The sequence below is a fragment of the Hippocampus zosterae genome, chromosome 10 (genome assembly GCF_025434085.1).
Source record: "Hippocampus zosterae strain Florida chromosome 10, ASM2543408v3, whole genome shotgun sequence".
Lineage (NCBI taxonomy): Eukaryota > Metazoa > Chordata > Actinopteri > Syngnathiformes > Syngnathidae > Hippocampus > Hippocampus zosterae.
This window is the reverse complement of record NC_067460.1, coordinates 25,003,006-25,030,413: the sequence shown is the minus strand read 5'-3', so window position 1 is coordinate 25,030,413 and position 27,408 is coordinate 25,003,006. Positions and strand designations below refer to the sequence as shown.

At 49.7% G+C, this 27,408-nt stretch overlaps 1 protein-coding gene across 2 annotated transcripts; it reads left to right on the top strand.

The window, feature by feature from the left end:
* Window positions 1-1,343: 1,343 nt before the first annotated feature.
* Window positions 1,344-26,720, top strand: LOC127608557 (roundabout homolog 2-like). Of its 2 annotated transcripts, none has more exons than XM_052077697.1 (12): window positions 1,344-1,477; window positions 5,959-6,086; window positions 7,349-7,612; window positions 8,775-8,900; window positions 11,196-11,355; window positions 13,839-14,102; window positions 15,576-15,790; window positions 21,309-21,506; window positions 21,781-21,939; window positions 22,427-22,669; window positions 24,537-24,731; window positions 25,743-26,720. In XM_052077697.1, the coding sequence occupies exons 1-12, from the start codon at window positions 1,464-1,466 to the stop codon at window positions 25,751-25,753; spliced, it is 1,977 nt and encodes a 658-aa protein (XP_051933657.1). In that variant the 5' UTR covers window positions 1,344-1,463; the 3' UTR covers window positions 25,754-26,720. The 2 variants fall into 2 exon arrangements, with proteins under 2 accessions (XP_051933657.1, XP_051933658.1); XM_052077698.1 differs by having other exon boundaries at window positions 24,882-26,720.
* The last annotated feature ends 688 nt before the right edge of the window (window positions 26,721-27,408 follow it).

Genomic DNA, 27,408 nt, shown 5'->3' with positions numbered 1-27,408 from the left:
ATTGTACAGTTGATTTCATTATCAACGGTGAGGCGAGGCCTTGAAACCCAAACTTGAAGGCCAACGTTTGGGTTTCGAACCAAGAATAGGGTTTTAAATTGGGAACGGGTGAAAGGGCGAGACTCCACACACGTCAGCATTGCGATTTACGGTTTCCATGTGCCAGAGAGGTGACTCAGAGTCGAGCCGCTTCTCCTCCACATCGAGAGGAGCCAGATGAGGTGGCTTGGGCATCTGATTCGGATGCCTCCTGAGCGCCTCCCCGGTGAGGTGTTCCGGGCATGTCCCACCGGGAGGAGACCCCGAGGAAGACCCAGGACACGCTGGAGAGACTACGTCACCCAGCTTGCCTGGGAACGACTCGGGATCCCCCGGGGAGAGCTGGAAGAAGTAGCTAGGGAGAGGGAAGTCTGGGCTTCCCTGCTAAAGCTGTTGCCCCTGCGACCTGGCCCCGGATAAGCAGTAGATGATGGATGGATGGATGGATGGATGGATGGTTTCCATGTGATGTTGGGGTTAGGCTTTCAAGTTTTTGAGAACGTAGACACCCGATTTATACAAGGATTAGGGTTTCAAGGCAGTTTCAAACTAAGTTTGCAAGACAATCGTATGGATTTGGGCGGAGAGTTCAGGTTGCAAACGGGCGTTATGGTTTTCAGAGGTAGCTTTAAATGACGGTTTAAAACATGGGTTGGCCTTTCTAAATGAGGGTTAGGGTTTCTAAATTTCTGTTCAGGTTTCAAGATTGTTTCAAACTTTCAAGATAATGTTATGCTTTCTGCCTAGGTTTAGGGTTCAACGTTCAGGTTTGAAGCAAGGGTTATGGTTTTAAGATCTGGGTTTAGAGTTCCTAAATCAGGGTGAGGTTCGAGGATTTCAAATTGGGTTTGAAAGCAGGGCTTTTAACATCGATTGGGTCTGGCTTTCATGTTAGCATTTTAAACATGTGTTGTGGATTCAGAGTAGGGTTTTGAATTCAAAGAGGAAGGGTGCCAAAGTCATATTTCAAACCTGGATGAGGGTTTCAAGTCAGCGTTTGGGTGAGGCGTTAACGCCCGCCGAGTGAAAATGAAACGCTGCGAACGTGGTGGCCGCCTGCCTTTGGCGGTTTCCCTCCGAGCTGGCCTGGCTTGTTATCTCCACGAGGTGGCCCCTGTGAATTCCGACACTTTGATAAATGATCCCGCTGCCTTTTTTAATCATCCCCCCCCCCTAGATTTAATCACGCACCTGATGAGAATAAGCTAGCAGCAAAAATCAGACAAAATGAGTTTTCCTTGTCGCGTCCTTCAGCGACACATGACTTCTGCCAACATATGCAAAGCGACAATGCGCCATTCTCATTATTGGACTTTTTTTTTGGGGGGGGGGGGGGACAAAATGCAATCATGGAAAGTTAATATGCGCCCACTTTGTCTTTTTCTCCCGCTGCAGTGACGTTCCAGAGAGTCGACGGTGGCCTGATGAGCAATGGGAGGTGAGTACAACAACAACCACAACAAAAAAAAGGCAACACAACTTTGGCTTGTCCCGAGACATTAGCAGCCACTGGCACACCGCAAACAAAAAAGAGCCACCAAAAAAGAGCCACCAAAAAGTCTCGCAAAGCAAGAGATGCGTCCCGCCACCGCCGCCCGCCGGCCGACTGCCTTTGGTACGGCTGTGGCTCTTTCCCGTTCCTCAAAAAGCAAAAATATGCATTCCGGTTGCATCCCGGCGCCTTTGCGCGTGGCTTAGATGAACTCATCCATCTCTTTGGCGGAATTAAGCGAAACAATTTAAGCAGAGAGGGCTTTTATTTTGTCATTTATCTTTGCGGGCAAAGCCAGGAGCCCTCCGCAGTGATAAATTTGCCTGTCACCTCGCGCGGGCGGCCGGGATCTGAGCACGTGTAATAATGTAAAAATAATTACCCCGGAGAAAGGTTGCGTGTCCGCCTGCTTGCGCGGGGTGTATGCGTGCGGCTCGTGCGGACCGACCGCTCCATCCGGGTGCGTGTTCGCGGAAGGTCTGCAGAGAGCATCTCAAGTGACATCACTTATGTGCGTGCTTATTGGTGCGTTTTAAAAAAAATTTACAGAAATCTGAGGGCGGCCCGGTAGTCCAGTGGTTAGCACGTGGGCTTCACAGTGCAGAGGTACCGGGTTCGATTCCAGCTCCGGCCTCCCTGTGTGGAATTTGCATGTTCTCCCCGGGCCTGCGTGGGTTTTCTCTGGGTGCTCCGGTTTCCTCCCACATTCCAAAAACATGCATGGCAGGCTGATTGGACGCTCTAAATTGTCCGAGGTGTGAATGTGAGTGCGAATGGTTGTTTGTTTCTGTGCCCTGTGCTGGCAACCGATTCAGGGTGTCCCCCGCCTACTGCCCGGAGACGGCTGGGATAGGCTCCAGCACCCCCCCGCGACCCTAGTGAGGATCAAGCGGCTCGGAAGACAGAAATCTGGATCCAAAACGGAGCCATCCACTCCTCCACAATTTCCCCCCAAATGAGGTTCTTTTTTACCCGACTGTATTGCGAGTCGGAGTATGGGAATAATGATAATAATATTAATGCACAGACACTGTACAGACAGTAAGAAAATACAATGTAAAAATGAGTTAGCGAAGACTCCTCCCATTTAGTTTGGGTGAATGCGATTGGTTGCAGAGTTCAAGTCTTCGGCGTTGTTGCTAACAGCTGTCTGGTGCTTCCAAACGTCAATGTCAAACCAAGTTGATGACTTAGACATGGCAAGCGCACTTTTGGCTTTTCGGGATTGGAACGCAAGCGACGCCCCCCCCCCCCCCGTCAAATTAGCAGAGCATAGCCGCCGCCTCCAGGCAGGAGCTCTCCCATCCGCGTTGTCGTCTTGCAGAGGTCGCAGCTTCCCCATCTGCGCACCCGCATCACAACGTGCGGCTTTTGGGTTGGGTGAGCGTGTTTTTTTTTTTCTTGTCTTTTCTTTTTTGCATTAATCAGACAATCGCAAATGAAGCCGTGTCTCTTTCGGCTTTCCTATTGGCCAGCGCCAAATTGCCACGCCCGAACGTCAACGATTCGCGGAAGATGAATAGGCAGCAGATTGCCCGATTTGATTATTTTTTTTTTTTTGAAATTCATCAAAGGCAACCATTTGCTTCATTGGTTCTTCGTAATAACTTCACCAATCTTAGCTCTGATCTGTGTTTCAGCAACGATTTACTTTACAAGATGTGTTGCGTTTACATTGTTGCCATAGTGATTTGCATTTGCCCCCCTATTTTTTTTTTTTTTTTTTTTTTTGTTCCACGCCATCTCCATTGTTTGACGCGCGAACTCTGGACAATGCTTTTTAATCCAAGCTGCGTTCAGCCCCAAAGACCCTCAAACCCCTGATAAATGAAACTTTCCCTCCGTTTAATATCATCCTCGCTTGCCGTATTTACGACACTCGTTTTTTTTTTTTTTTTTTTTTTTTTAGCCAGCCCAACGCGATGCCAATGAAATTTCATCCGCCAAGGTTGCCATCCATCCTGGGTCAGGCGGGGGGGGGGATTAAAAGTCAGGTGTCAACTCTTCATTAGATGTATGACCACCCATCCCCAAGAGCAGCACATCCTCCACACACACACACACAGATGCGGTGTGTGTGTGTGTGTGTGTGTGTGTGTGTGTGTGTGTGTGTGTGTGTACAACAAATATCCCCAGTAGAAATCAGTCTTATTCTAATTATCCCGAGCGGGAAGTGCTGCGGTGTGACGGATACAAGGACGACGCAGCCATTCAGCTGTCAGGTGCTCGTCTTTCAAACTGTCTGCTGGGCTGGCGGGGAAGGGCCACACACACACACACACACGCACACACACACACACACACACACACATTATTGCGCGCAGGAGGACAAGCAAGACTAATTTTCCAACGTGGCCTTTAGCGCAAGAGGACACACCAAACCCTGTTGGCCCCCAGTGGTAAAAAACTTGACTTTCAGTGGAGGAAAGTGTATGAGGTCACGGTCGAGTGCGAGCAGTCGGCGGTGAGGACGTGTCTGAGGCGCAGCCATCAATTTGAATGACTGCTCTCCCCCCACGGGCCTGCTTTAGCATTCAGGAACCCAGCGACGCTCGCCAGGGCCGCTGTGAATGTAAAACCCTCCCCGCCACCCCGGTCTCGCTTCTCATTAGACCCTGTAGCATCTCGTCCTCGCGGCTGCAGGTGTCCCCCCCCCCACACTCCCCCCTCCTTTCCTTTAGCTCAAAGCCCGCTCCTCAGCTCCTACTGGAGCTGAGACAAGAAGGACCCACCAGGCAGCCGGGCTGCGAAGCGCCGGTGCTCTGCAGCCCCACTGACTGCACGTGCCGGTTCGACACGCAGCACCGGCGGGCATAGACGTGCCCCCCCCCCGCCCCCTCCCCCGCTTTAAATACGGGCTGACGGGTGCGGGGTGAAAAAGGATGAAAGCATATTGTGGCTGTTTCTCACATGTGGAAGTCACGCTTGGATGGTGTGCGCTTGCTGTGATCACGACGTGATGGGTTCAAAGCCAAGTGTAATAATGCCATGTTGAATTTTGTGTGTGTGTGTGTGTGTGTGTGTGTGTGTGTGTGTGTGTGTGTGTGTGTGTGTGTGTGTGTTTGTTTTGCACAAGCAAATATGAGCATCTGTCCCTGCAAATGTTGTTGGAACGAGTGACCTTTGTTTTTTATTGTTGTTGGGTTTTTTTGGTCTTTCCCAAGGTGTCCAGCTGTGCGTCATTGCAGTTTAGATGATAAGGTTGGGGGGTTTGGGGGGGCCAGCAATATCAGGTCTCAGATTTTGGGTTCGAGTGGCTTTAGGGATTGGGAGTTGGGGTTAGGTGGGCGTGGGTTTAAGAGGGAGGTCTGGCTTGTTGCCACCACGATCCTAACCCGCATAAGTGCTAGAGAATGGATTGATGGATGGGTTGGTTCTGGGTCTGGGTTCGCTTTGATTCGGAATTTGGGTTTAGGATAGTTAGGATCGGGTAGGGTGTTGGGTTTGGGGCTAGGTCTAAGGGCTTGGATTAGGATAGGGTATAGGGTTGGTGCATATTACGCCCTGGTCCTGGTCCTGGCTTTGGGCTTGGGGGTCAAGTGTAGTTGATGTATCCATGTGTGGTCAAATTAGAGCAAAATTCGCAGGTTCCATTCAATTGAAGACATTTTTTTTTGAGGGGGGGGGGGGGGGTATTCCCTCAAGTCAAGTCAAGAGTATTTCTGGAGCACTTTCAAACAGCCATCGCTGCATGCAAAGTGCTGTACATGCAGCAATTTAACACGCACAATAAACAGACAAATCGGTAATAAAGGCGGTAGAAAGCACCAAGCGGTAAAATCAAGAACAAATCGAAGTCATGCTGAGTCGAACGCCAAAGAAAACAAGTGAGTTTGGAGGAGGGCTTTGAAGATGGCCAGCGAGGACGCTTGCCCAATGTTCAGTGGGAGCTCATTCCAGAGAGAGGGAGCAATTAACCCCCCCCCCCCCCCCCCCAAAAAACAAAACATGTTACCTGTGTGAATGTTTTTTCAGGATGAGTGTCCTTGGGTCAGGAGTGAAATTCCCGGTTGGAATTTGGTCAAATTGGTCGATGGGCAATCTAAAATTGGATCGAGGAACAAAATCAGAACCCTGATGAGCCCGCACGCTCACATTCTGCATTTCTGGTCCTCACTTAACTGCCGCCTGTGTCGCCCCCCCACACGAACGAAGCTCTGACGTGATCGTACAGTTAAGTGGCCTTAACGGCCCCCGCTGCAGTCACCCGTGACACGTTACACTCTTAGTGGCTGATTTTTATGCTTGGCGTCCCTTACAACACCTGTTCAGTGGAGCCACCTCCTCCACCACGCTCCTGATTTTCGCCAGCAGCTCAATTGGAGGTTGGGGTTTTAGAGTTGGACAAGGATTGAGGTGAGGGGGGGTTCCCAATTTGTTGCCACTTTTGACTAAAAGCTGCTCTCTGATCTTGTGCCCCTTCCCAGCCGGCCAGGCCTACTGAACGCCAGCGACCCGGGCTACCCCTGGTTGGCCGACTCCTGGCCCGCCTCCAGCTTGCCCGTCAACAGCACCTCCGGGGGACCCAACGATCTCGGCAATTTTGGCCGGGGAGGTGAGCGCCATGTCTCGTTTACCCACAAGATGACGACCCGCATTCATCCTGGGCGTCTCTGCCGAGGACGCCCCCGGTGCAAACCCTCCGCCGTCGCCGCGGTGACCACTGGAGAACATTTCATCCTGTTGCCGTCCGCAGGCTCATACATTTGAGTAGCAGAATGGGAGTTGGGAGTGGGAGGGGGGTGGGGGGGGGGGGGTTGCTGTGTGAAAGGATGGTGAGAGAAGCAGCCAGTCGTGAAGGACAGGCGCAGCTTGAGTGGCGCAGATGCGCGCCCGCTTCTGCCGCGGCTCTACATCATCTCCCCTTGGCTGGGCAAGCAAGCGGGGTGGGGGGGATGGCTGCTATCCTTCCCGGGCTCGCTCTCACGCAGAGCAAGCGTTGTGCTTTACGCATACAAATTTGGATGGTCCACACTGGGGCTTGGCCATCTCAAAGAATTGCCTCGCTGGAACATCGGGGAAATGTTTGCGGTCCTTCAAAACGGCTACACGACAGCTTTGCAGAAAAGGTGCTGATTGATGATGGATTGAATTGATTTGGGGATTGCGCAATAAAGCGTCCCGCCACTCTGCATCGCAATGAAGACCAATCGCGGTCCTCAACATGCAGTAGGACATGAAAACAAAAACATGAAGTGGGGGGGGGGAGGCAAATGCTTGAGGAGGTGCCCCTCAAGATGTTAAGGTGCCCCGGTTCGGTGCGGTGCCGACGATAGCCCATCCCTACATTGAGACCCAAAACAAAGGGGGGGGGGGGGCGCTCTTCATCTGACCTTTGAGAAGCTACGGTGTTATGAAGAGAAACGTCATTTTCAAAGTTCATTTGCATCTCTGTAAAAGTGCCGCGGTGTCAAAAATGAATTTATTAGTAGTAGTTGTCGTCCCCATCGACCACTTCCTCCCGCCCAGGGATGTGAATGCCTCCACCCCCCCCTCCCCCCGCCCGTTTCATGGCACTCATTGATTTTTTTTTTTTTAGTATGTGGCATTGAAAAATGGATGGCGGGGCCACTAATGGTCCCCTGGCGATAGTTTGCACACCGATGCTCTAAATCAGGGGTTCCCGATACATCGATCGCCATCGACCGGTCGCTCGCGAACTGGTCCCAAGTCAAATGCGGGAGATAAATTGTCGGCCGCCCCTTTGGCCAAAGCGGGCCGAGATGGGGCCCCGGCCGCCGCGTGACCCCGTCGGGAAATGGACGGACGGCCGGTCACCAAGCAGCTCCCGTATTCTTAAGATTTGCCTTCTTGCAGACATCCAGGGGGACAAGACGGGCACCATGCTGTCGGACGGCGCCATCTACAGCAGCATCGATTTCACCACCAAAGGCAACTACGGCAGCCCGGGCCAAGCGTCGCAGGCCACGCCGTACGCCACCACTCAGATCCTGCACTCGGGCAGCATCCACGAGCTGGCCGTGGAGCTGCCCGAGGCCCAGTGGAAGGCCTCGCTCCAGGCCAAGCAGGAGATGGCCAACCTGGGCTACTCGCTGCCCGACAAGAACTCCTGCAACAACAGTAAGTGGCGAAGCCGACCCGTGGCCCCGCCCCCCTTTCAACGTGGCGCTCGATGGCTCTTCCCGTCCGAGAGCCTCGGCAGTCGCTCGGAAGCGCTCCGAGCCTGTCTCGGAACCTTCTTTGGACCGTTTCCATTTCCTCCCGACTCAAGTAAACGAGCTGCGCTCTCTGCGCCATAATTCACCGATGCTCCGCTCATACGGTGAAACACCCGCCGATTAATTACTTGCAAATGGCCGGATCAGGAGTCCTCATCCATATGTATGATCTCATTTGTGAACAACCCCGAGAAGGCGACTTTGTCGCCGTATAACGCGCACGTGTCCAGTCGAAGGATGGTGGGACTATTTGCACCTGTTGTTTTTATGACAAACACGATTAGCTCGAAATGAAGCCTCCGCGTTTGTTTCTATGGTTCTGCGGTGTATTTCATATACAGTACATACATATATACATATATATATATATACACAGGGCGGCCCGGTAGGCCAGTGGTTAGCACGTCGGCTTCACAGTGCAGAGGTACCGGGTTCGATTCCAGCTCCGGCCTCCCTGTGTGGAGTTTGCATGTTCTCCCCGGGCTTGCGTGGGTTTTCTCCGGGTGCTCCGGTTTCCTCCCACATTCCAAAAACGTGCATGGCAGGCTGATTGGACGCTCTAAATTGTCCCTAGGTGTGAGTGTGAGTGCGAATGGTTGTTCGTCTCTGTGTGCCCTGCGATTGGCTGGCAACCGATTCAGGGTGTCCCCCGCCTACTGCCCGAAGACAGCTGGGATAGGCTCCAGCCCCCCCCCCCCCCCCCCCCCCGCGACCCTAGTGAGGATCAAGCGGCTCGGAAGATGAATGAATGTATATATATATATGCGCAATGTAATCTTTTAGAATGGGTCAAATTGACCCGCAATATACCTGGATGGTTCAAATATTAACACGGGTCAATTTGACCCACAACGTGCACAGGAATCCTCGCCCTGACCCCCCCCCTCCCTTGCCCACTTCCCCCTCGTTATTGAGACCTCGCTATCATGCTTGCTGGGTGCTCGAACTGCATGCGTTTGTTTGCATGCGCTTGTGCTGCCTGTCACCTGACGCCACAGTGATGCTTTGCTTCTCCTCCCCCCCTTTTTTTTCTTCCCCCCCCCTTTGGCCTCACCCACTTGTAGCCCTCCTTTTCATTCCCGACTACCGACTGACCGACGGGCTGTCTAATCGAATTCCGCACAACCACTCGCAAGATTTCAGCACCACCAGCTCTCACAACAGCTCAGAGCGAAGCGGCAGCCTCTCAGGTTGGTTTTCTTTGTTTTGTTTTTTTCCGGGGACACGCCCCCCTCCCGCCCCCCCCCAGGGGGAACTCCGCCTGGTGATTGACAGCTCCTCTAATTGCTCCATTGCTTTGGAATTTGCATGTACAAGGCCGACATCTTTTGATGAATGCCATCCCTTCACCGGCTTCGCTCTGCCGCTCCCCCTCCTCCGCTTTCATGTTGTTATCGCCGGACGACGTTGCCTCAAATCGGCGCCGCGCCCCAATTAATCGACGTCCACTTGAGCCCGACGAGCCTCGAGTGGACGGCTCCCTTTTCCCCCCCGACGAGGAAGCAGAAGAACAGCGCGCGGCTGTCGTTAGCCACGTGATGCCACCGTTTGGCTGCGGCGGTCGTGGCATTTGTAAAGCGGGAAGTCATCCTGGTCTTTGGAGAGACGCGTGCCCCTGAACGCAACACCAAAATGTTATTCTAACCGTAAAAAGCAACCGCCGTTTGCAAAGTACAAATCAGACACAGGGGGTGGGGGGGGGGGGGTATCGCTGACGACTCAAGTGTTGAATACTTATATATAATTTCGCTCCACGTACGGATGCAGACCAACCAGAGCGAGTCCTGAGAGCCAGTTCCGCGGAGTTGCTGCCGTCGTAAGCGCACGGCATAGTCGGCCGCTCTCGTCTCACCTGACCGCCATTTTTCTTTTGTTATTTTTTTTGGTGTGCGTGAAGCCAAATCAAATCGGAGATGCTTGACGGTTATTTTGATAGCCGTCTTCGCCCGGTGAGTTATGTGCAGCTTCCCCTCCTCGGCACCCAATGAAAACACGGCGAGCGTCCGGGTTGCAAATCCGCCACTTTTATGCTTGGGAGTGCCCCGAAAAACCTCGGGGTATAAATACCCAAAGCGGCGTCTATATTTAGAAAGGCGCCCGCCGCTTTGCGCGCCGGCGGCGGAGGCCCGCTTCTGTAATTCGTGCTTGGCTGCCTGGCCGCAGCCCTCGCGCTCTCTACTTTTCATATTTGGGGCGGGGGGGGGGGGGGGGGGAGTTCTCGGGTGCCAGACCACCAGACCTTTCCTAGAAGAAGAAGAATGGGCTTCGTGTCAATTAGTGCTGTCGTTATTGCTCAGGCACAAAGACAACATGGAAACACTCCCAAGGAGCGCATGGCAATTCAGTCCGCGTCTGAAGTAAAGTCGAAGGAGATTCATTCGGATTCCTCCGCTGACGAATTTGTTTTGAACAGCAATGACGTCAAAGTTTCTTTTTTTGGGGTTGAAAGCAATCCCATACTTTGGCCGTCATACTTTGACCCACCGAGTACGTCTGCATCAAATGTCCGGACGGTGAACACGGCAAATATGGTTTTAAAATGATTAATGATAGTTCTGAGGTAGAAATGTTGTGTGTGTGTGTGTGGGTGGGGTGGGCGGGGGTCATTTTCCGTGGCTTTCAACGGGCCATTTATTTTTGATGCCGTGCGAAGAGCTAAGATGAACCCGGATTCAATCAACACGGCTAAAATGGCACATAAATGTCTTTAACTCATTCCGTGCCAGCTATTTTCATTTCCTTTTTTTAATCCTACCTTGTGGGGGGGGGGGGGGGGGAATATACAAGTAAATTGACATCCTTGGAATTAAATGCCCGGATACTTAAAAAAAACCATGTGAAAAATTGTCTTTGGCATTGAATGAGTAAAGAGAGAAAAGCGGAGGAGCCGCAACCAAAATGTGTTCTTTGAAGAGTGGAGAAAAAAAAAGGGGGGGTGGGGTGGTGCTTGTCTGAAACCTGCTGCCAAGCCGGCCGGCATCATTACAAAGATGGACGCAACGGGGGGGGGGGGGCAGGTTTTGGAAGGATGCGGGTGAAGATGGCTGGGGAGGGGTGGGGGGGGGGCCGGAGGTTGGCGGCTCTCCGGTGTAATAAAAGAAATGAAAGAAGTAATGGACTGAGGGCGAAATGCACGAGGACCACACTGACTCCACCATTCATTATGATGAGGCTGCAGAGAGCCCCCCCCCCACCCCCACCCCCCTCCCGTGAAACCAAAAGCGTGTAGTGAAAGAAAGAAGGGCGAGCAATGGGTGGAGCACCAAGGTCTGCGGACGGCTCCTCGCCGCTGTTTCTATGGCGATGGGCGGCTTTTCAGCCTGTCGTTCGATGGCAAGTTGCTTTTCATCCGACGACCTTGGATTTTTTTTTTTCTTTTTTTTTTTTTTTGGTGTGTAGGCAGCATCTTGTTGAAAGGCTCCATTTTCGCTGCTGCGAAAACGTCCGTCTCAGCTTGGTCCTCTAACACAAGTGATTTGTTTTAGGTGGCAAAGGAGGAAAGAAGAAGAAGACCAAGGCCGGTTCCAAAGCCCCGAAAGCCACCGGCTCCACCTGGGCCAATGTTCCCTTACCCCCTCCCCCCATCCACCCGCTTCCGGGCACCGACATGGACCACTACCCCAACGAGCACCACGAAGCAGGAGGGTGGGTTTCAAGAGATGGCGTCACTTGCAAAGTTGCAATAATTTTTATTTCGCAAGAAATTTTCTTTTCTTTCTGTGTTTTTATGAGTTTGAGGAAAATGCTTTGTCGTAGTTTAGTTGTAATTATTAGTACGAGAGTTTTTTGTGTGCAATTTTAAAAAAAACAGCTTGTGGTTTTGTGTGCTAAAAGTGAAGCTATTTTATAACAGTCCGCAAACTTCAACTTGCATTAAGTGCAGCGCATAATGCTGCGTCTAAAGTTCGAGGCATCGCAACGTCTTCAACAAATCTCGGGTGGTCTTGCTTTCCATCCCTTGTCTGCCAACTGGGAGAGTTTCTGAAGTGGATTTGTGGCTTGAGTTATGTTCGGAACTATTAAGCCCATTTCTTTTTTTCTTTTATTTTTTGTACAGTCAAACCTCCCTTTTCCAACGTCTCTGTTCACGACCAAATCATTTTTCGACCAAATATTTCGAGGTTTCGAGGTGAACCAAGATTTTAATTCCTTCAGGCAGTTGGTTAGGGAGGATGGTGGAAGTATGGTATTAGGTTTGATAGAGATGTAGAGCTGGGTGTCATCCGCGTAGCAATGAAAGTGAATGTGATGTTTCCTGAAGATATTACCAAGGGGAAGAAGATAGATTAGAAATAGCAATGGGCCAAGGACAGAACCCTGAGGAACACCTGAAGTGAGGGGAAAGGGGTGAGATCTAAAACGTTTGAGCTGGATAAACTGGGTGCGGTCAGAAAGATGGGAGCGGAACCAGGAGAGGGGGATGCTGGTGATGCCAATGGAGGAGAGTCTGTCGAGGAGGATGGAGTGAGAGATGGTGTCAAAGGCTGCAATGAGGTCAAGCAGGAGGAGGATGGCGAGTGAACCGGAGTCAGCAGAGAGAAGAAGGTCATTGCATATTTTGAGGAGGGCAGTTTCGGTACTATGGAGGGGACGGAAGCCAGATTGAAATTGTTCGTAGAGGTTATTGGAGGAAAGATGGGTGTGAAGTTGAGCAGCTACTGTTTTTTCTAGAAGTTTGGAGATGAACGGAAGGTTTGATATGGGACGAAAGTTGTTCAAGTCGGAGGGATCAGAGCCAGGTTTCTTCAGTATGGGAGTGACGGCAGCAGTTTTGAGATGGGATGGTACAATGCCAGTAGAGAGGGACGTTTGAATAATGTTAGTGATGAGAAGGGAGAGGGCCGGGTGATAGAAGCTTTGACTAAAACAGTAGGGAGAGGGTCAAGTTGACAAGTAGAGGATTTGGACTTCTGGATTAAGATGGAGATTTGGTGGACAGATGGGTATGTGAATGCAGAGAATAGGTGGGTAGGAACCGGGGAGAATGGAGAAGGAGGGTTAGGAGCAGCTGACTTGTTAGCTAGCCTCGCGTTTCGGCCAATGCAGGGGAGCCGTAAAAAACGTAATCTCATCGCCGAGGAGCGAAGTAAAAGGACCGACCACAACTCCCAAATTACTTTTCGACCGACGGCCGTGCTGACGAAATCCATTTAAAATCACCCCTGTTGAAAATTCTTAACCCCGGTAGCCCACTCCATGACCGCGGAATAAACCGTCGACGGCGCAGACGGTTTCAAATGGAATCTCTTATGTCCGGGTTCCGCTTTAGAGTCTTTTTGAGTGCCGCGGACCACCGAACACCTCCGGTGAGTCGCTTTCCTCGGTCCGGTAGCTCGCGTGTCCCCTCGTTCGCCATTTGCAATCTGGAAGAGTCATCCGCTTTAACAGGCCGGCTGCCAAATGAGGTGCCATGTGCGCTGTAAATCTCCTCATGGCAGCCGATTAAAAGTGTAATGTCCTACACGCGTGTGTACTGACAAATTTCTATAATGAACGCTTTCTTCATTCTGCTATAAGGGGCAGTTAGCGACTAGCTCGGCCCGACTGCATCGGCGCGGTTCGGTGAAAACGGCAAAAAGACAAGTTTTCCCGTTCTCCTGGTGGTGCAATTCAAATTGCGTTTGTCATCATTCGGCCCAAACGCGTTCCCCACACTGCCCGTTTTCAAGCATGACGGTCCTGTTTTTGTCCAAGTACCGTTTTTCAGACTCTGAGGTGCACTTAAAATCTTGCCGTTTTCTCAAAAATCAACAGTGCACCTGATATATGGTTGTCATGGAATATCCCTCTATATGGAAATTTCTAAAAAGAGGCCGGTTCCGTGCGCATTTTGCGGTCACGGTTGCTGCATTTGCTCAAATTACAGTATAGTACAGTCTGCTCCAGTTCGGTGAGCATTTTTCAACGTTCCCCTTGTTTAGGCTCGGCAAAATATCAGCAGCTTGTGAAACATATACGCGAATATGCAAATCAGTGGGTGCTGAACCATAAGGATGTGTAGGTCAACTCTATAGGGAGCTGTCTTTTTTGGTTTCGCATTTCCATTGCTTGTTAGTTTCTTCCTTTTGTGTGCATCCATTTTTTGTTGTTTGTTTAAATCCGAAATCCACCTTCCATTCCCCGGCCAGATATGAGGGCGACGGCTGGGGTCCGCCGATGCCGGTGCAGACGTACCTCCACCAGGGCATGGAGGACGAGCTGGAGGAAGAGGAGGAGCGGGTGCCCACCCCGCCCGTCCGCGGGGTGGCCTCCTCCCCGGCCGCCGTCTCTTTCGGCCAGCAGTCGACGGCCACCCTCACACCGTCGCCGAGGGACGAGATGCAGCCCATGCTGCAGGCCCATCTGGACGAGCTGACGCGAGCCTACCAAATGGACGTGGCCAAGCAGACGTGGTAAGCTGCCGTCGACGACCAGACCTTTGCTGGATTACGTTAGCCCGAGACGCCCGCATACGACGCGCTTTCTTTGCTTTGCTAGCTCGCGAAGCCTTTGATTCAACTGGCACGGTGTTACGGTTTTGGGACAAACCTGTTGCGAACTTAATAGAATTCCGTACCAAATTCATGAATATAATAAGAACTGTGGTGAGCAAATTTTTTTTTTAATCACAGATGCAAGTAAACTTTTATTCTTTTTTTGCTTAATTCCTAATCTGCCTTCATTTATCCTCAACCACATCAAGGTTTCATAATAATAATAACCATATTTCGTGATATAGGAATAGATTTAGTCATATTTTGGAATGAAGGGTTCGGTTCAGCAACGGGAATTTTTTTTTCTGAAACAACATAGCAAAAATTACAATGCGGGGTAAAATATATCATCATGTCATCAAATCATGTTCAAAACAAGAAAATATTTTAAAAAATGCAAGTGTTGCTTGAAGGATTTAAAAAAAATTTTTTAAGAACACATCAAGCCATTTCTGGTTAAAATTTGCCATTGACCATTGTCATTTATTCAAAACGGACAGTTTTGAAGGAGACTTAAAATATGCTGCGTACAATAACGAATTAGAAATATAGATACTGGAAAGATGTCCTTATTTGTGTTTCGGTAAAGTGGCTGCCAACCCAAATCAAAAGTTAGCTTAATAGCGCTAACTGCCTACAATCACAATATTAGCAATAACCCAATATAGAACGTTAGCATGACACAAAACAAAACATTGTTTGCAGGTAGCGGAAGAAACAAATTGCCAGACCATTAAATAAGATCCACTGCTTCGGCCTGACAACGTAAACACACACACACATACACACACACTGAGTGTGTATGTGTGCGTGTGATGTAAAAATGCTTACTGTATGCGTATTTGCCAGAGGCGGCAGGATTGATTCTGTTGTTGCTCTAACAGCGACTCTTTGTGTCGCCTGTGTGCGCAGTGGAGATAAACCCATTAATCATTTCATTTTAATGGCACTCTTAGCAGCGTGCTTGCAGACGGACGGACCCCGCGTCCTCGTTTTTACACACATACAGGCGCACGCACACGCACACACACACACACACATTCACATTCCCGGCCTGTTGTGTTGATGCAAGTCACCCGAAGGCCAGGCTCCTTTCTGTCCGGAACGAGGACGTTCTGGCATTCATTGGTACGGGTGCCAAGGGGGGGCGGGGGTCTCATTGTCAGCAAGGAGATGTCATGTTAGCCGTCATAATGACTATTGTTGCTCGGAGGTGGCCGATAATTACAAGCCTTCGGCGTGTCAGACGAACATGGAACAGTGGCGGTCGGGGCACCGCGACAGCCCGCAGCCAACGGGTCGTCGTGTTAGCATGTCAGCCTAGCGGTATTGTGGCGCAACATTCATCCACATGTTAATGTTGCGGTCCTCGCTTTCCCGGGTCCACGACAGGCACGTGCAAGTGGGGTCCCTTCCCCCACAGGCCCCGGCGCCTCCGGTAGGCTACGTGTCAAGCACAATGGTGTCCGACCTGGAGACGGACCTGGCGGACGAGGACGACGAGGAAGATGACGACGAGGAAGACGAAGGCTACGGGGCCAGGCATCCCCGAGGAATCGAGCACACGCCCGGTTCCAGCATGGACAACCTGGACAGCTCTTTGACGGGTGAGCCCACATTTCAGTCCTCCAAAAAGCTTCGTCTTCGGAAGTCACGGATGCCCGTCAGCGGCGTGTTGATTTGCAGTACCTTTGCTGAATTTGTTGTTTTCACTGGCCGGCGCTCGGCAAAAAGAAAGATCTTGGTGGAGTCTCTGCGCGCCCCGATACCAAATGGGGACCACAGTTCTAAGCAACAAAACTGAAGGATATTCACATTTTGACCTTCTACTTGATTTATGGTCTTCTTAATTAGTTTTTAATGGTAGTTTGTGTGTGTGTATACGTTTTTCTTTTCATCTGTGCGACCTTTGGACATTTTCTCAGCAGTTCATTTGAACTTGTTTTACTTCTTTGTGAGCACCGCATCAATTTTGGGTCGCCGTATTTTACCTTTCAAAGGTCTTATTTCAACATGCGCCTCTTTTGGTGGATTTTGAATCATGACGCTTTTTCCCCCCCGCCTTCCTCCGTGCTTAATGAGTGTTATTTTCTATCCACGAAGAACTCCGCTGCGGCGTCATGTCTCAGTTGTTTTGTCATCTCCCGTGACACTCGCCTGATTGTTGTTGTTCATGCGGCGTGTTGCCCGTGCCTCCGCAATGTGTTCATTTAGATGAGAACATGCGCACCCAATGTCCCTCAATCAAGTTTTTAAGCACCGCTGGCACACTCGGGGGGGGGGGGGGGTTATAATTATCCCCTCCTCCCCCCGCTCACCCACAAGAAAAAAAGAACTAAAAAAAAACGATAAGAAAGTCCATGAATTTTAAACAGGAGAGTGAGAGGGAAATGAACAGGGAGTCTGGCGCCACGCGGCCGTATCTCATGGAGGAGATTTGAAATAAAATTCACGTGTGGCAGTGCCTATTTCCATTCCGGACCATTTCCATTTTTACAACTCTCTGAAAACTTTAACAGCCATCTGTCAAAACCCAGGGAGGCGGGGCGGGGCGGGACGCGCGAAGGGCACAACGTGGCTAACGCGCTGACCGCGGCAATGTCGCGCATAAAAGAAACGAGCGCTGTTTGGCCATCCAAGTGGCTTTTGCGCTGTAAAAACGGCGACGCCTTGCTCCTTCGCTCAGTGAAAGTGGAGAAAGCCAATCGGGAAATGTATGTGGGGAAAGCGGAGGGGGGATGGAAAAAAAAACAGGCGGAAAATATCTGAAAGGAATAAAAGATTTGGCTGGCTGCCGCGGCCCTTCGGCGGCGGCTAAAGTACTTTTTCCGCGGCATGATGGAAGTGCGGTTTTGCTTGTGCTGACACATGCTGCTACTGATGTATTTAAGGGAATATAAAGCGGCGACTGCGCCCTAATCCGCCGTATCTCGCCTGCACTGTATTACCCAGAAGACGGCACTATTTCTTCTCATCTATCTGCTCGTCGGTCACATCGCTCGACACCCCGAGTGGGGAGCAATACTGCCCAGATAGCGACGGCGGAAGATTTATTTGCGGCCACCGTACAAAGAGCCAGAAGCTTCCTGACGAGCTTCGATGGATTTGTCATTGTTTCCGAGCGACACAGAAACGGCACTTTGCGTCAGAAAGCCGAGTCTCATCCGAAACCTTTTCAGTGAGGACCCTCGCGGGTGTTCATTTTGCGCATTCGCGTGTCCCTGGCGCCGCAATCCTCTTCAATACTGACCGATTGGGTGCCGGACACAACACGAGAATGCAACTTTGGACTCAGCGGGTCAATTTTCGCTTTATCCATCCATCCATCCATCATCTACCGCTTATGGGCCGGGGCCGGATCGCGGGGGCAACAGCTTTAGCAGGGAAGCCCAGACTTCCCTCTCCCTAGCTACTTCTTCCAGCTCTCCCCGGGGGATCCCGAGTCGTTCCCAGGCCAGCAGGGTGACATAGTCTCTCCAGCGTGTCCTGGGTCTTCCTCGGGGTCTCCTCCCGGTGGGACATGACCGGAACACCTCACCGGGGAGGCGCTCAGGAGGCATCCGAATCAGATGCCCAAGCCACCTCATCTGGCTCCTCTCGATGTGGAGGAGAAGCGGCTCGACTCTGAGCCCCTCCCGGATGACCGAGCTCCTCACCTTATCTCTAAGGGAGAGCCCGGACACCCTGCGGAGAAAACTCATTTCGGCCGCTTGTAACCGAAAAATTTTCGCTTTGATCAGCATTCAAATCTGACTTGACAGATTTTTTCCCCCCCATGTCATCGGTGGCAGAACTTCACTTGTGTTTAAGGGAGGGGACTCGAGACACGCCGGGCCATTGTCACCGTCCCCAACTGAATGGTCGGTTGTGTGAAAAGAGCACTTTTTGCTTTTTTCAAAGACCAAGGCAACAAAGAACACGCTTGCCGGGTTGTTTTTGGCGTGCGCATTCCCAGTCCGGGTCGTGTTCTTATTTGTCTGTCGGTTTCGAAACTGGATTTGCTTTACTACATTGGGTGCCAAACCATGAAAAGTTCATGGCCCCTTTCCTTTGAATTGTGAAGCCGTCGACGGGAGTGACTTGAGCTAATTTGACACGTCGCGACTGTGTTAACACAAGCCAGAGCAGTCGTCATCTTCCAAACCGCACCATAGCGGTCGCCGCATGCTCGTTGGGGTGAAAGTTTTTCCTTCCCCTCAATTTGAGCGTCAAAAGTCATCCAGAGTTGGTTTTAAAAATCGGAGCAACGTTCCCCCTTTGAGCTTAAAGAGAAAACCTGATTGAATTTTTATCAAATTACAGCAGTTTTGATTGCGCCCGCTATTTCATCGAATGTAAAGTGGCTGTTGAGGGGCGGGGGGGAAATTAAGTGGAGCCAAAAAAAAAGTAATTCTGTGATGTGATATGCCGAGGCAGTGTTCCACCTCCAAAGCCGCGGCAGCTTTTTTTGCCTGCCACTGCCCCCACTTCATTATCGCCGCGATTCTTCGCGCGGCGATTGGACCCGCTGGAAATGGCTGTCTTTCTGTCTCCCGGTGAACGTCTGAAAGGAATTTCAAAGGGAGAGGCAAGATGGAGGCTGCAAAGTAGTGAGCACCTCAACTGTAGAAAAAAGTCAAATAAAATTTTTTAAATGGTTGCTGAGAGAGGGTGGGCGCCTGATAGCTTCCCCGTAGCTCACGCAAGCGTACGTTTTGGAGAAGTTTCCTTTCATCTGAGAACTTTGTGACTGCAGCTGAAGTGAAAATATGTTGCAACCTTTGCGCAACTCTTGAAGTGGAAACTCTTTGAAGGGGATTTGCCCCTGTATCTAAATAAGTCATAATCATCTTCCCATCCCTCGCCATCCATATTGCAGCGGTTCAGGCGTTCGTTCGCCTCTTTTGATGCCTGGTCTTGTCAAGTCTGCTCCTAACTTGGGACTCTGCGAAGCAGCCTTCTATGTACTGTTACTGTAGTTCAAAACTGGTGACTTCCAAGAGGGCAGCCTCATGGTTGAACATGTCAACACGTGTTTGAAACTGTGTCAGAGTGTCGTCATGCCCTTGCGCATTCAAAGAGTCGCGCTTGGTGAAGGCTGTGGTTTGTTTTACATGGGCTGCAGTAAAGAGACCAAAGGAAAGGAAAATATTCAAATGTTTTGGGGGGTTTTGTCTTGTGTGGAAAGAGGAACAAATAATGCCATAAGATGCCCAGAGTAATAGGAAAGTCGTTCCTGGTGTGATTTGATCCATTCTTGCCTGTTCTGAAATTGAAGTTTTCAATATAGTTCTCGCGAGGTTTTGGATATACTGGGTGTGTTGGACTTGACAGGTTCCAAGTGAACAACTGGAACGAAAATGTTGAGTGATTAAACGACAAATGAACATGAAAAAAAAAGGCCCCACAAATTGAGCAATGCCAAAGAAGAGGCGTAAAAGCAAGCCTCGGTTGTGACAAAGGTAGCCGAGGCGTTTTCGCGATCTTTTCATATGCTAATTAGAGCGTTAGCACGAATTTAGCAGCATTGCTCTGCTAATCCGCGGGGCTGCGAGCTAGCTAAACGATCTCCAGCAGAAATCTCAAACTACTTGTTAGCGAGGTTCGATTTACAAAGGTAGCCGATTTTCGCGATCTTTTCATATGCTAATCAGAGCGTTAGCACGAGTTTAGCAGCATTGCTCTGCTAATCCGCGGGGCTCCGAGCTAGCTAAACGATCTCCAGAAGAAATCTCAAACTACTTGTTAGCGAGGTTCGATTTACAGCCATTGCTTTTGAACGTGTACAACATCCGTAATGTGGATTCTCTTCACACATTCAAATCCCGTCATGAAGACACCCATCCCAACTTGCAAACGCCGTTTAAATTGCATCTTTATTGTTGATTTTCTCAGTGGTTTTATTGTTTTGTTCTTGATTGTAAAGTGTCCTTGAGTGTTTTGATAGGCGCTTATAAATCAAATGCATGATTATTATTATTATAAAAAGGGAAAGCAAGAACGGAGGGCCCGTTGTAAGCACAACGACCTTTTTAGCAAAGAATAATATGAATTATGATGTTTTGAATCAGAAAATGTGAACTTTTTTTTAACACCTTTATGAAAACGTTTGCTGTGGGCACATTTACCACAGTGCATTTTTTTCCAAATCAGATATTATGGGAGCTGTTTCTATTTAAGGGAGGACATTCAAAAACATTTTTCTTGGGGGGGGGGGGGGGGTCATAATTTATCGTGTAAATCGTAGACATCTAGGCAACTGTCAGTACATCTTTTAAGGCTTCTTATTCAGTTAGCTGAAAAGAGTTGAATTGAATGTCTCTGCATTTTCTGCTCTGTATTTCTTTATCTTCAATGCCACATTTGGAGAAGGGCGTTAAAAAAAAAGGGGGGGAGGGGTGTTAACCCGCCAGTAAAAATCTGGGACTTTGGCGAGCACGAGAGCAGTAATGTGACAGCTTTCTGTGGGGCCCGCTTTGGCACACAATTCTTCAGTGGTTCCCGCCCAAGTGCTCCGAACTCGCTTGTTTGAGAGGGGCAGAGTGCTAACAAGGCAAGCGTGTGGGGGAGCGCAGCTTGAGGGCAAAGTTGACTTTTTGGGTACACCACCACAAGCTGGCAAAAATCACTTTTTTTTTTTCTTTGTGGTTGTGGAAAGTTTCAATTAGAAGATAACCAACTGTTGTACTGGGCATGCCAAGCCACTAGTTGGCGATATCTGTGCAGTGACTCAAATAGTAAATGCAGACTTGCAGAAGAGCATTGTAAGCTAAAGTTGTAAAATGTGAGTTTTTGATACACTTGGGATCAGGAAGCGCAAGTGCCTCCCGCTTGATCCATACATCTACTCCGCAAACAAATGCAGTGTAGCTCAACCTCTGACTAGCGGACGTTTTGTGGCTATTGATGCATTGTATTGATGTTGCACTTCTATGAAAGGGGGAAAAAAAGATTTTAGTAAATGTGTTGTTGTTGTTTTTGCAAATGAAAAATGGCTTATTGTTCCCTTCCCGTACCGAACCGTCGCCGTCACACCAAGGTAGGGCCCCAGTAAAGACCGATTTCCGTGCGTTTGAACCTCGGCCAAACACTCGGAGGAGAGAGACGTTTGCTTCACTGCCGGCGGCGACAACTGTGGTGTTGCAGGCTCCATGGCCAACGGCTGGGGCTCGGCCTCGGAGGACGAGCGCAATTTCTCCAGCCGGCGCTCCAGCGTGGCCAGCTCGTCGGACGGCTCCATCTTTACCCACTGCAGCTTTGCGCAGGCCCTGGTGGCCGCCGCCGACAAGGCGGGCTACCGGCTGGACGGCACCAGCCTCAGCAAGCGCGGCCGCTGTAAAAGAGGTCGGTGTGCCGGCAAGAGCCCGGACCTTCTACCCTCTGGGCCGCGCCTTTCTTCTTCCTTTCTGCTCTGCGAGTGCTCCTCTTCCGTACGGATGCCCGCTTTGCGCATGGCCCCGTTTTGGGTGGCGCCGGCCGGCCGGGTCTTCTCGCTTCTCCTGGCTTCCGACTCCGATCGCTTCGACTCGCCGGCTTCGCGGACCCGCGTCCTCCGCGGCAGCGTCTGCTCTCATGCTAACGTCGCGCTTGCTTGTTGTGTTTTTCCGTCGCCCGGCAGACAAAGGCGCGCCTCACAGGCAGCGGCCCGGCAGCCCGTTCTCCACAGATGGCAGCACAGTGGGAACGCACAGCCTGGGCCACCAGAGGGCCGCCAGGCCGCCGCGCAAACCCCGCAACCAGGCCTCGGCGCCCCACCGCAGAGACGCCGCTGCGGACGGTGGGTGCTTGATATGTTTTTTTTTTTCTTTTTTAGGAGTTTCCTGTCCATTGAAAACCCGTTCACCCTTTTGTGCTGTTTGCGTTTGAAGGGGCGTCAGCTGCAGTTTTTCCGCAGTTACTTCACTGATTTTTCTTTGCTTGAACAAGTAACTTAGTTACTCTACTGATGGCTTGCTTTAAAAAGTTACTTTACTGGTTACCTCCTGTCAAAGAAAATCTTGGGTAACTTATTTACTGATTACTTGCTTTAATAAGTAATTTGGCTATTTTACTAGTTACCTGCTTGGAACAAAATTGGATTTGAAGGTACTTGAAATGACATTCAGCAGATACCGACAACACTGCTCAACAAAAATGACACCCGGTTTTGTCACGGAATTAAAAGTGCGGTGAGATTTAAAAAGACAAAAGACGACCTGTCGGACACACCAAAATAATTGTAATTTAAAAAAAAAATCTATTCTTTTTTTGGGGGGGCAAAACAGACCTACCTCCCCCTCCCGAGCCCCCGCCCGGCCAGGGCCAGGCCCGAGCCCAGACGGGCCGCTGCATCAACAGCATGATCCCGCCTCCGGAGAGGAAGGCCACGTCGCTGGAGCGCCCGCCCATGTCGGGACCGCCGTCCGGAACGGCGGACGACAGGCAGATGGCGCGCGCCACTCTGGAGCATCACCGCCAGGCTCAGGAGCGGCTGGGCTCCGACGACGCCCGGCGAATTCACAAAAATGGTACGTGCCACTCACTCAGTAGCGCCCCCTGGAAAATTTGAAGGGAAAACAAACAAAAGCAGCGCCAGTGCCATTGATCCTCAGAAGTTTTGTCAAATGAGCCCGACGATAGGCCATTGTTCATCTAATTCAATCAAGTTACATTTCTCTGTCGGGTCTAAGGGATGTCGCGAATGGTCATTTTCAAGATCCATTCATTTTTTGTAGGCGGTTAATAAATAGCAAATAATTTTCCTCCGGCGGCCCGGTAGCCCAGTGGTTAGCACGTCGGCTTCACAGTGCAGAGGTACCGGGTTCAATTCCAGCTCCGGCTTCCCTGTGTGGAGTTTGCATGTTCTCCCCGGGCCTGCGTGGGTTTTCTCCGGGTGCTCCGGTTTCCTCCCACATTCCAAAAACATGCGTGGCAGGCTGATTGAACACTCTAAATTGTCCCTAGGCGTGAGTGTGAGTGCGAATGGTTGTTCGTCTCTGTGTGCCCTGCGATTGGCTGGCAACTGATTCAGGGTGTCCCCCGCCTACTGCCCGGAGACAGCTGGGATAGGCTCCAGCACCCCCCGCGACCCTAGTGAGGATCAAGCGGTACGGAAGATGAATGAATGAATACAGGAATGAATGGATGGGTGAGTAAAGAACTTCTCCATGACAGCCATCGATGGTACCAATCGGCGATGGCATCACCCAAAAAGCCAAAGAAGCCTCCATTTGCTCTGTTTGTGAGGCATGTTTTAGTATTTTCGACTTCCTGGAAGAGTGGCAATTGACGGAGGCTGCTCATATCGCCGAGCAGTCGCTCACGCGCTCTCTCGCTTGCTCCTCCGGTGTGAAAGTTAGCGCTCATGCTGCAGTGCGGTCAACAGATGGCACTGTCTGACACTAGCGCTGGCTCCGGCAAATGTGCCAGCTCAACTCTGCCCGGCGAGCCCCCCCCCCCTCGTCGCTGCTCCTGCCAGCGTTTGGCAAGCGCTGCTTCTCCCAAACTGCCCGCAAATGACTTTGGCTTTTGTAGTTCCCGCGACGACAGCAGACGGATCCGGCCTCCCATCTGGGTGCGCCCGTCTGAAGTCGGCGGAAAGACGCGTTGACATGCTAGCTATTGGTGCTAGTGAGGCTGGCGGTGTTGGGAACGGACCGTTGTCGTCGTCGCCGCCACACTCCGCCTCAAGCAAATCTCCCGACGCAGACGGTCAGGCTACAGAGTTGGCTTTCTGTCTGAGGTTCCATCGTTAGGCCGATATCTCTGTTGAGGTTTTTCCTTGCCTTCTTTGGATACCGTTGCTTTTCTTTAAAGGGGAAGTCAACTCCGAAAATGTTCTTTACAAAATGTTGCATCCGCCTCCACACGGCACATTATTGCATTTCCGGGATTTGAATTCAGTGGAGAAGTCCGCCGGTTTTTGTCATGTCAGGCGGCAGCCATTTTGCCACTTGCGGGCGACTGAAAATGACATCACAGTTGCTCAGGTAACAGCCAATCACAGCTCACCTGCTTTTTGAGTTTGGTTTCTCAAGCGGAGCCCTTTTCCTTTTCCTTGCCAGTCTTTCTTTCTGTTATCAATCTTTACTTTTGATTGCGCTTCCTCTGTATGGAGCTAAGCTAACCCCAAGTGCTGATTGGGCTGAAGGGGTGTTGGGGATGCTAGTTAGCTTAGCTTGTCAGAGAGGAGACTATAGCAGCCCAAACATTCAATAAAGCAGGCTGAACAAGGCGGAAAATTCACGGCGCGGCAAGTTAGCCACTCTGGCCCTGGCTAGCCCCACCAAAATGACTCCATTTGCCGATTTCGGAATGAACCCGTGGGATAAAAGAGCGCCGCTCTCCATCGATTTCGCTGGTCGCTGACATGTTTCCAAATGTTTGTGCGCTCAGAGGAGGGCTGCCTGCCGTACCACCGACCGTCCTTCCCGTCGCCGGGCGGCCACAGCTCGTCGGGCACGGCCTCCTCCAAGGGCTCGACGGGGCCCCGCAAGCAGGAAGGCCCGCGCCAGCCGCAGCAGTGGACGGCCATGGAGCACGCCGACTTCCTGGGCGCCAACGGACAAGGGCAGTACTCAGGAGAGCTATGTAAGTGCAAAAACGGCGCTTGTCTTATTTTGAAAGGCGCAACTTTGACTTCTTTTTTAACCTCCGTGACGCACGATGAGGATTTATTGTTAAGTGTTGTGAATTAGGCAGCCCATGACTATTGTTTTTTTTTCCCGTTCACCTTCACAGAGTGTTTCACCTGGATGAGATCTTCAAAAAAAAAAAGTAATGGTTGAGTCCCCCCGCCCCCATTTTGTCAAGGGCAACGACGACTGTCAACCGGAGCGGCGGGCTGTCGGAAGTGTACATGGAAGTGTCCGCGTATGATGTATAGACACAGACATATTGTACATCTCACTATGGTTTTTGTCTTTGAGGAAAATTTGGACTGTGTGGTTTTTTTTTTTGTGTCCAACAAAGCACACAATTTCCGGTGAGCGCCCTTTTCTAACCTCAACTTTCCTTGTAAATATCTTCTTTTAACTTGCTGTTGCTATGCAAGCCTCCAACAGTTTTTTTGGTTTGTTTTTTTTGTTTTATTATTGTACTATATGTGAATGGTGTGGCTGCTGTGCCATAAAATTGTCATTTTTTCCCCCCGAAAGAATCTGTTAATAGTCACTATTAATTATTGTAATATTATTATAATTATTGTTTAGGTTTTTTTTTTTTTTTTGCACTGCAACTTTTGGTGATAAGCACAAAAAAAAGACCATAGCTCCTGCTGACATGAAGGTGATGATGTGAAGAGGAGTTTCTGTACTATAAAGAGAAGACGAAGAGAATTATATCGTGCAAAATGTACAGAGATGTCTTGTTTAAAAAAAAATAAAAAAAATTGGCGAGGCAGCCAGGAAACTCGAAGAGGAAACTGTCACTTTAACGCAACGAATTATTCATTTGGGAGTTGTTGTTGTTTTTTTTTTAACGCAGTTTTGAACGATTTGACCACACTGATGTGGTGTTTCGGCACTTGCGCAAATGTGGAGCGTCCAATTGTTTACATGTCAATTTGATTTTTTGGAATGAATATTTTGGGTTTATTTTTAGGGAGCACTTGACCGCTTTGCTCCTCAACTGATGTTCAGTCGCCCTCATCCGAGAGACGCCCGTCTGCAGTTGTGACGAGGTTTTTTTGGGAAGTGACATGTCTCTCACACACACACACACACACACACGCATGCACGCAGCTGTTTACCGACTACTAAATTGTGCTGCTTTTTACCAGTTTTTATCTTTCTTGAAAGATTCACGTTCTGATATATTTTTTTTCTTTTATCACAACAAAAGTCATTTGTCAAATTGGAATAATTCAAAATAAAAAGTCTAATTCACGGAAATGTTTGTAGTTGTAATTTTTCCATTGATTAATATTCAAAATAAACGCCAAGAATTCTTAAGACTTAGATTTTTGTTGTAATATTGCACTTTTATTCATTGAACTTAAAAAAAAAGTACTTCTAGTTGCTATTTTATGCCCCTACCCTCGAAAATTGTTTTTAATTTTCCTCAGCTGAATTTTACAAGAAAAATCTGTAATATTTTGACAAAAGCTTAAAAATACCCAATGGGAATCAAGTTGCAATTTTCGACCAATCAAGTTGTAATATGGGGCAAAATATTGCGAGGCTAAACTTGTCACTTTTTATGGTCTTCCTTTAAGAAGCTTCCAATTCTGCAGACACACATGCACGCGGCATCAGATGATGTTGTGCTTGTTTCTTTGCCTTCGACCAAATCTCTGCTGCTCAACATTTTTTGTGCTTTGATCATTTCTTTTGTGTGTGTTTTTTTTTTTTTTTTTTTTTTGCTGTTAAAGGGTTGCAAGGTTGTCGTGACGTCACTTCATTCATTTCAACGGGCACAGAGGCCAGTGTTTTCTGGAAATGAGGTGCATGAGAGTATCTCAGGTTCTTTTACATTCTGCTGGTGTTGATGTATATACGTGTATATTTATATCTGTATACATAGACATTCTATCCAGAATGCGGTGCCCCACATTCAGACAAAAAAAAAAAAAAGACCAAATTGCAATTTCTAATGTCCAATAATCATGTTGGCCCTTTTACGTTGACACCACAACCAACTTTTGTATTTATTTGGAGAAAAAAAAAGACTTTAAAAAAAAAGTCTCGTGGAATATGCATAACGATTTGTGGTGTGCGACGAGTGTTTTTCATTTCTGTTTGTATTCGTAAAGTCGAATGCGCGAGGCGTTCCGTGTGAAGGAGCTCCGGTGTGCAGGAGGAGCCCAAATTATTTTTCTTTCAATATCGTCGGTCCTTTGTAACCTCTCTGTGTGTGTACTGCCTTTTTCATAATTAAAAAAAAAAAAAACAAAGAAAGATGATTTTAAAAAGTGGTCGGGTGAAATTTTTGGTGCATTCACTCTGCGAGTCACGTCGGGATCCCCTTGCATGTCCTCCTGGCCTCCACAACGGATGTGTGGCGGCCGCGCACAGAGGGGAGCGTGCTCCTTCTCCCCCCCCCCCACCCCCTCCGTCAGATAACAATGAAGACATGTTCTTTTGCTTTTTCCCTTGTACCCGCCTCAATATCAAATCAAATAAAATATATTTGAAAAAAGGACCACCACAGTCTCAAGTCGTTGAGCCGCAGCCACGATTTTGTTGGGGCCGTCTTTCAAACTGGAATCGGGGGTTTCACATTAGGGTTGCAAAGTGGGGTTAGGGTTTCCAATTCCAATTCCAACCAA

Excerpts from the sequence above, each read along its gene's own strand:
- LOC127608557 (XM_052077697.1), top strand. Across the intron at positions 8,901-11,195 it reads GCGAAGCGGCAGCCTCTCAG|GTGGCAAAGGAGGAAAGAAG; the intron begins GTTGGTTTTCTT and ends GATTTGTTTTAG. Across the intron at positions 11,356-13,838 it reads GAGCACCACGAAGCAGGAGG|ATATGAGGGCGACGGCTGGG; the intron begins GTGGGTTTCAAG and ends TTCCCCGGCCAG.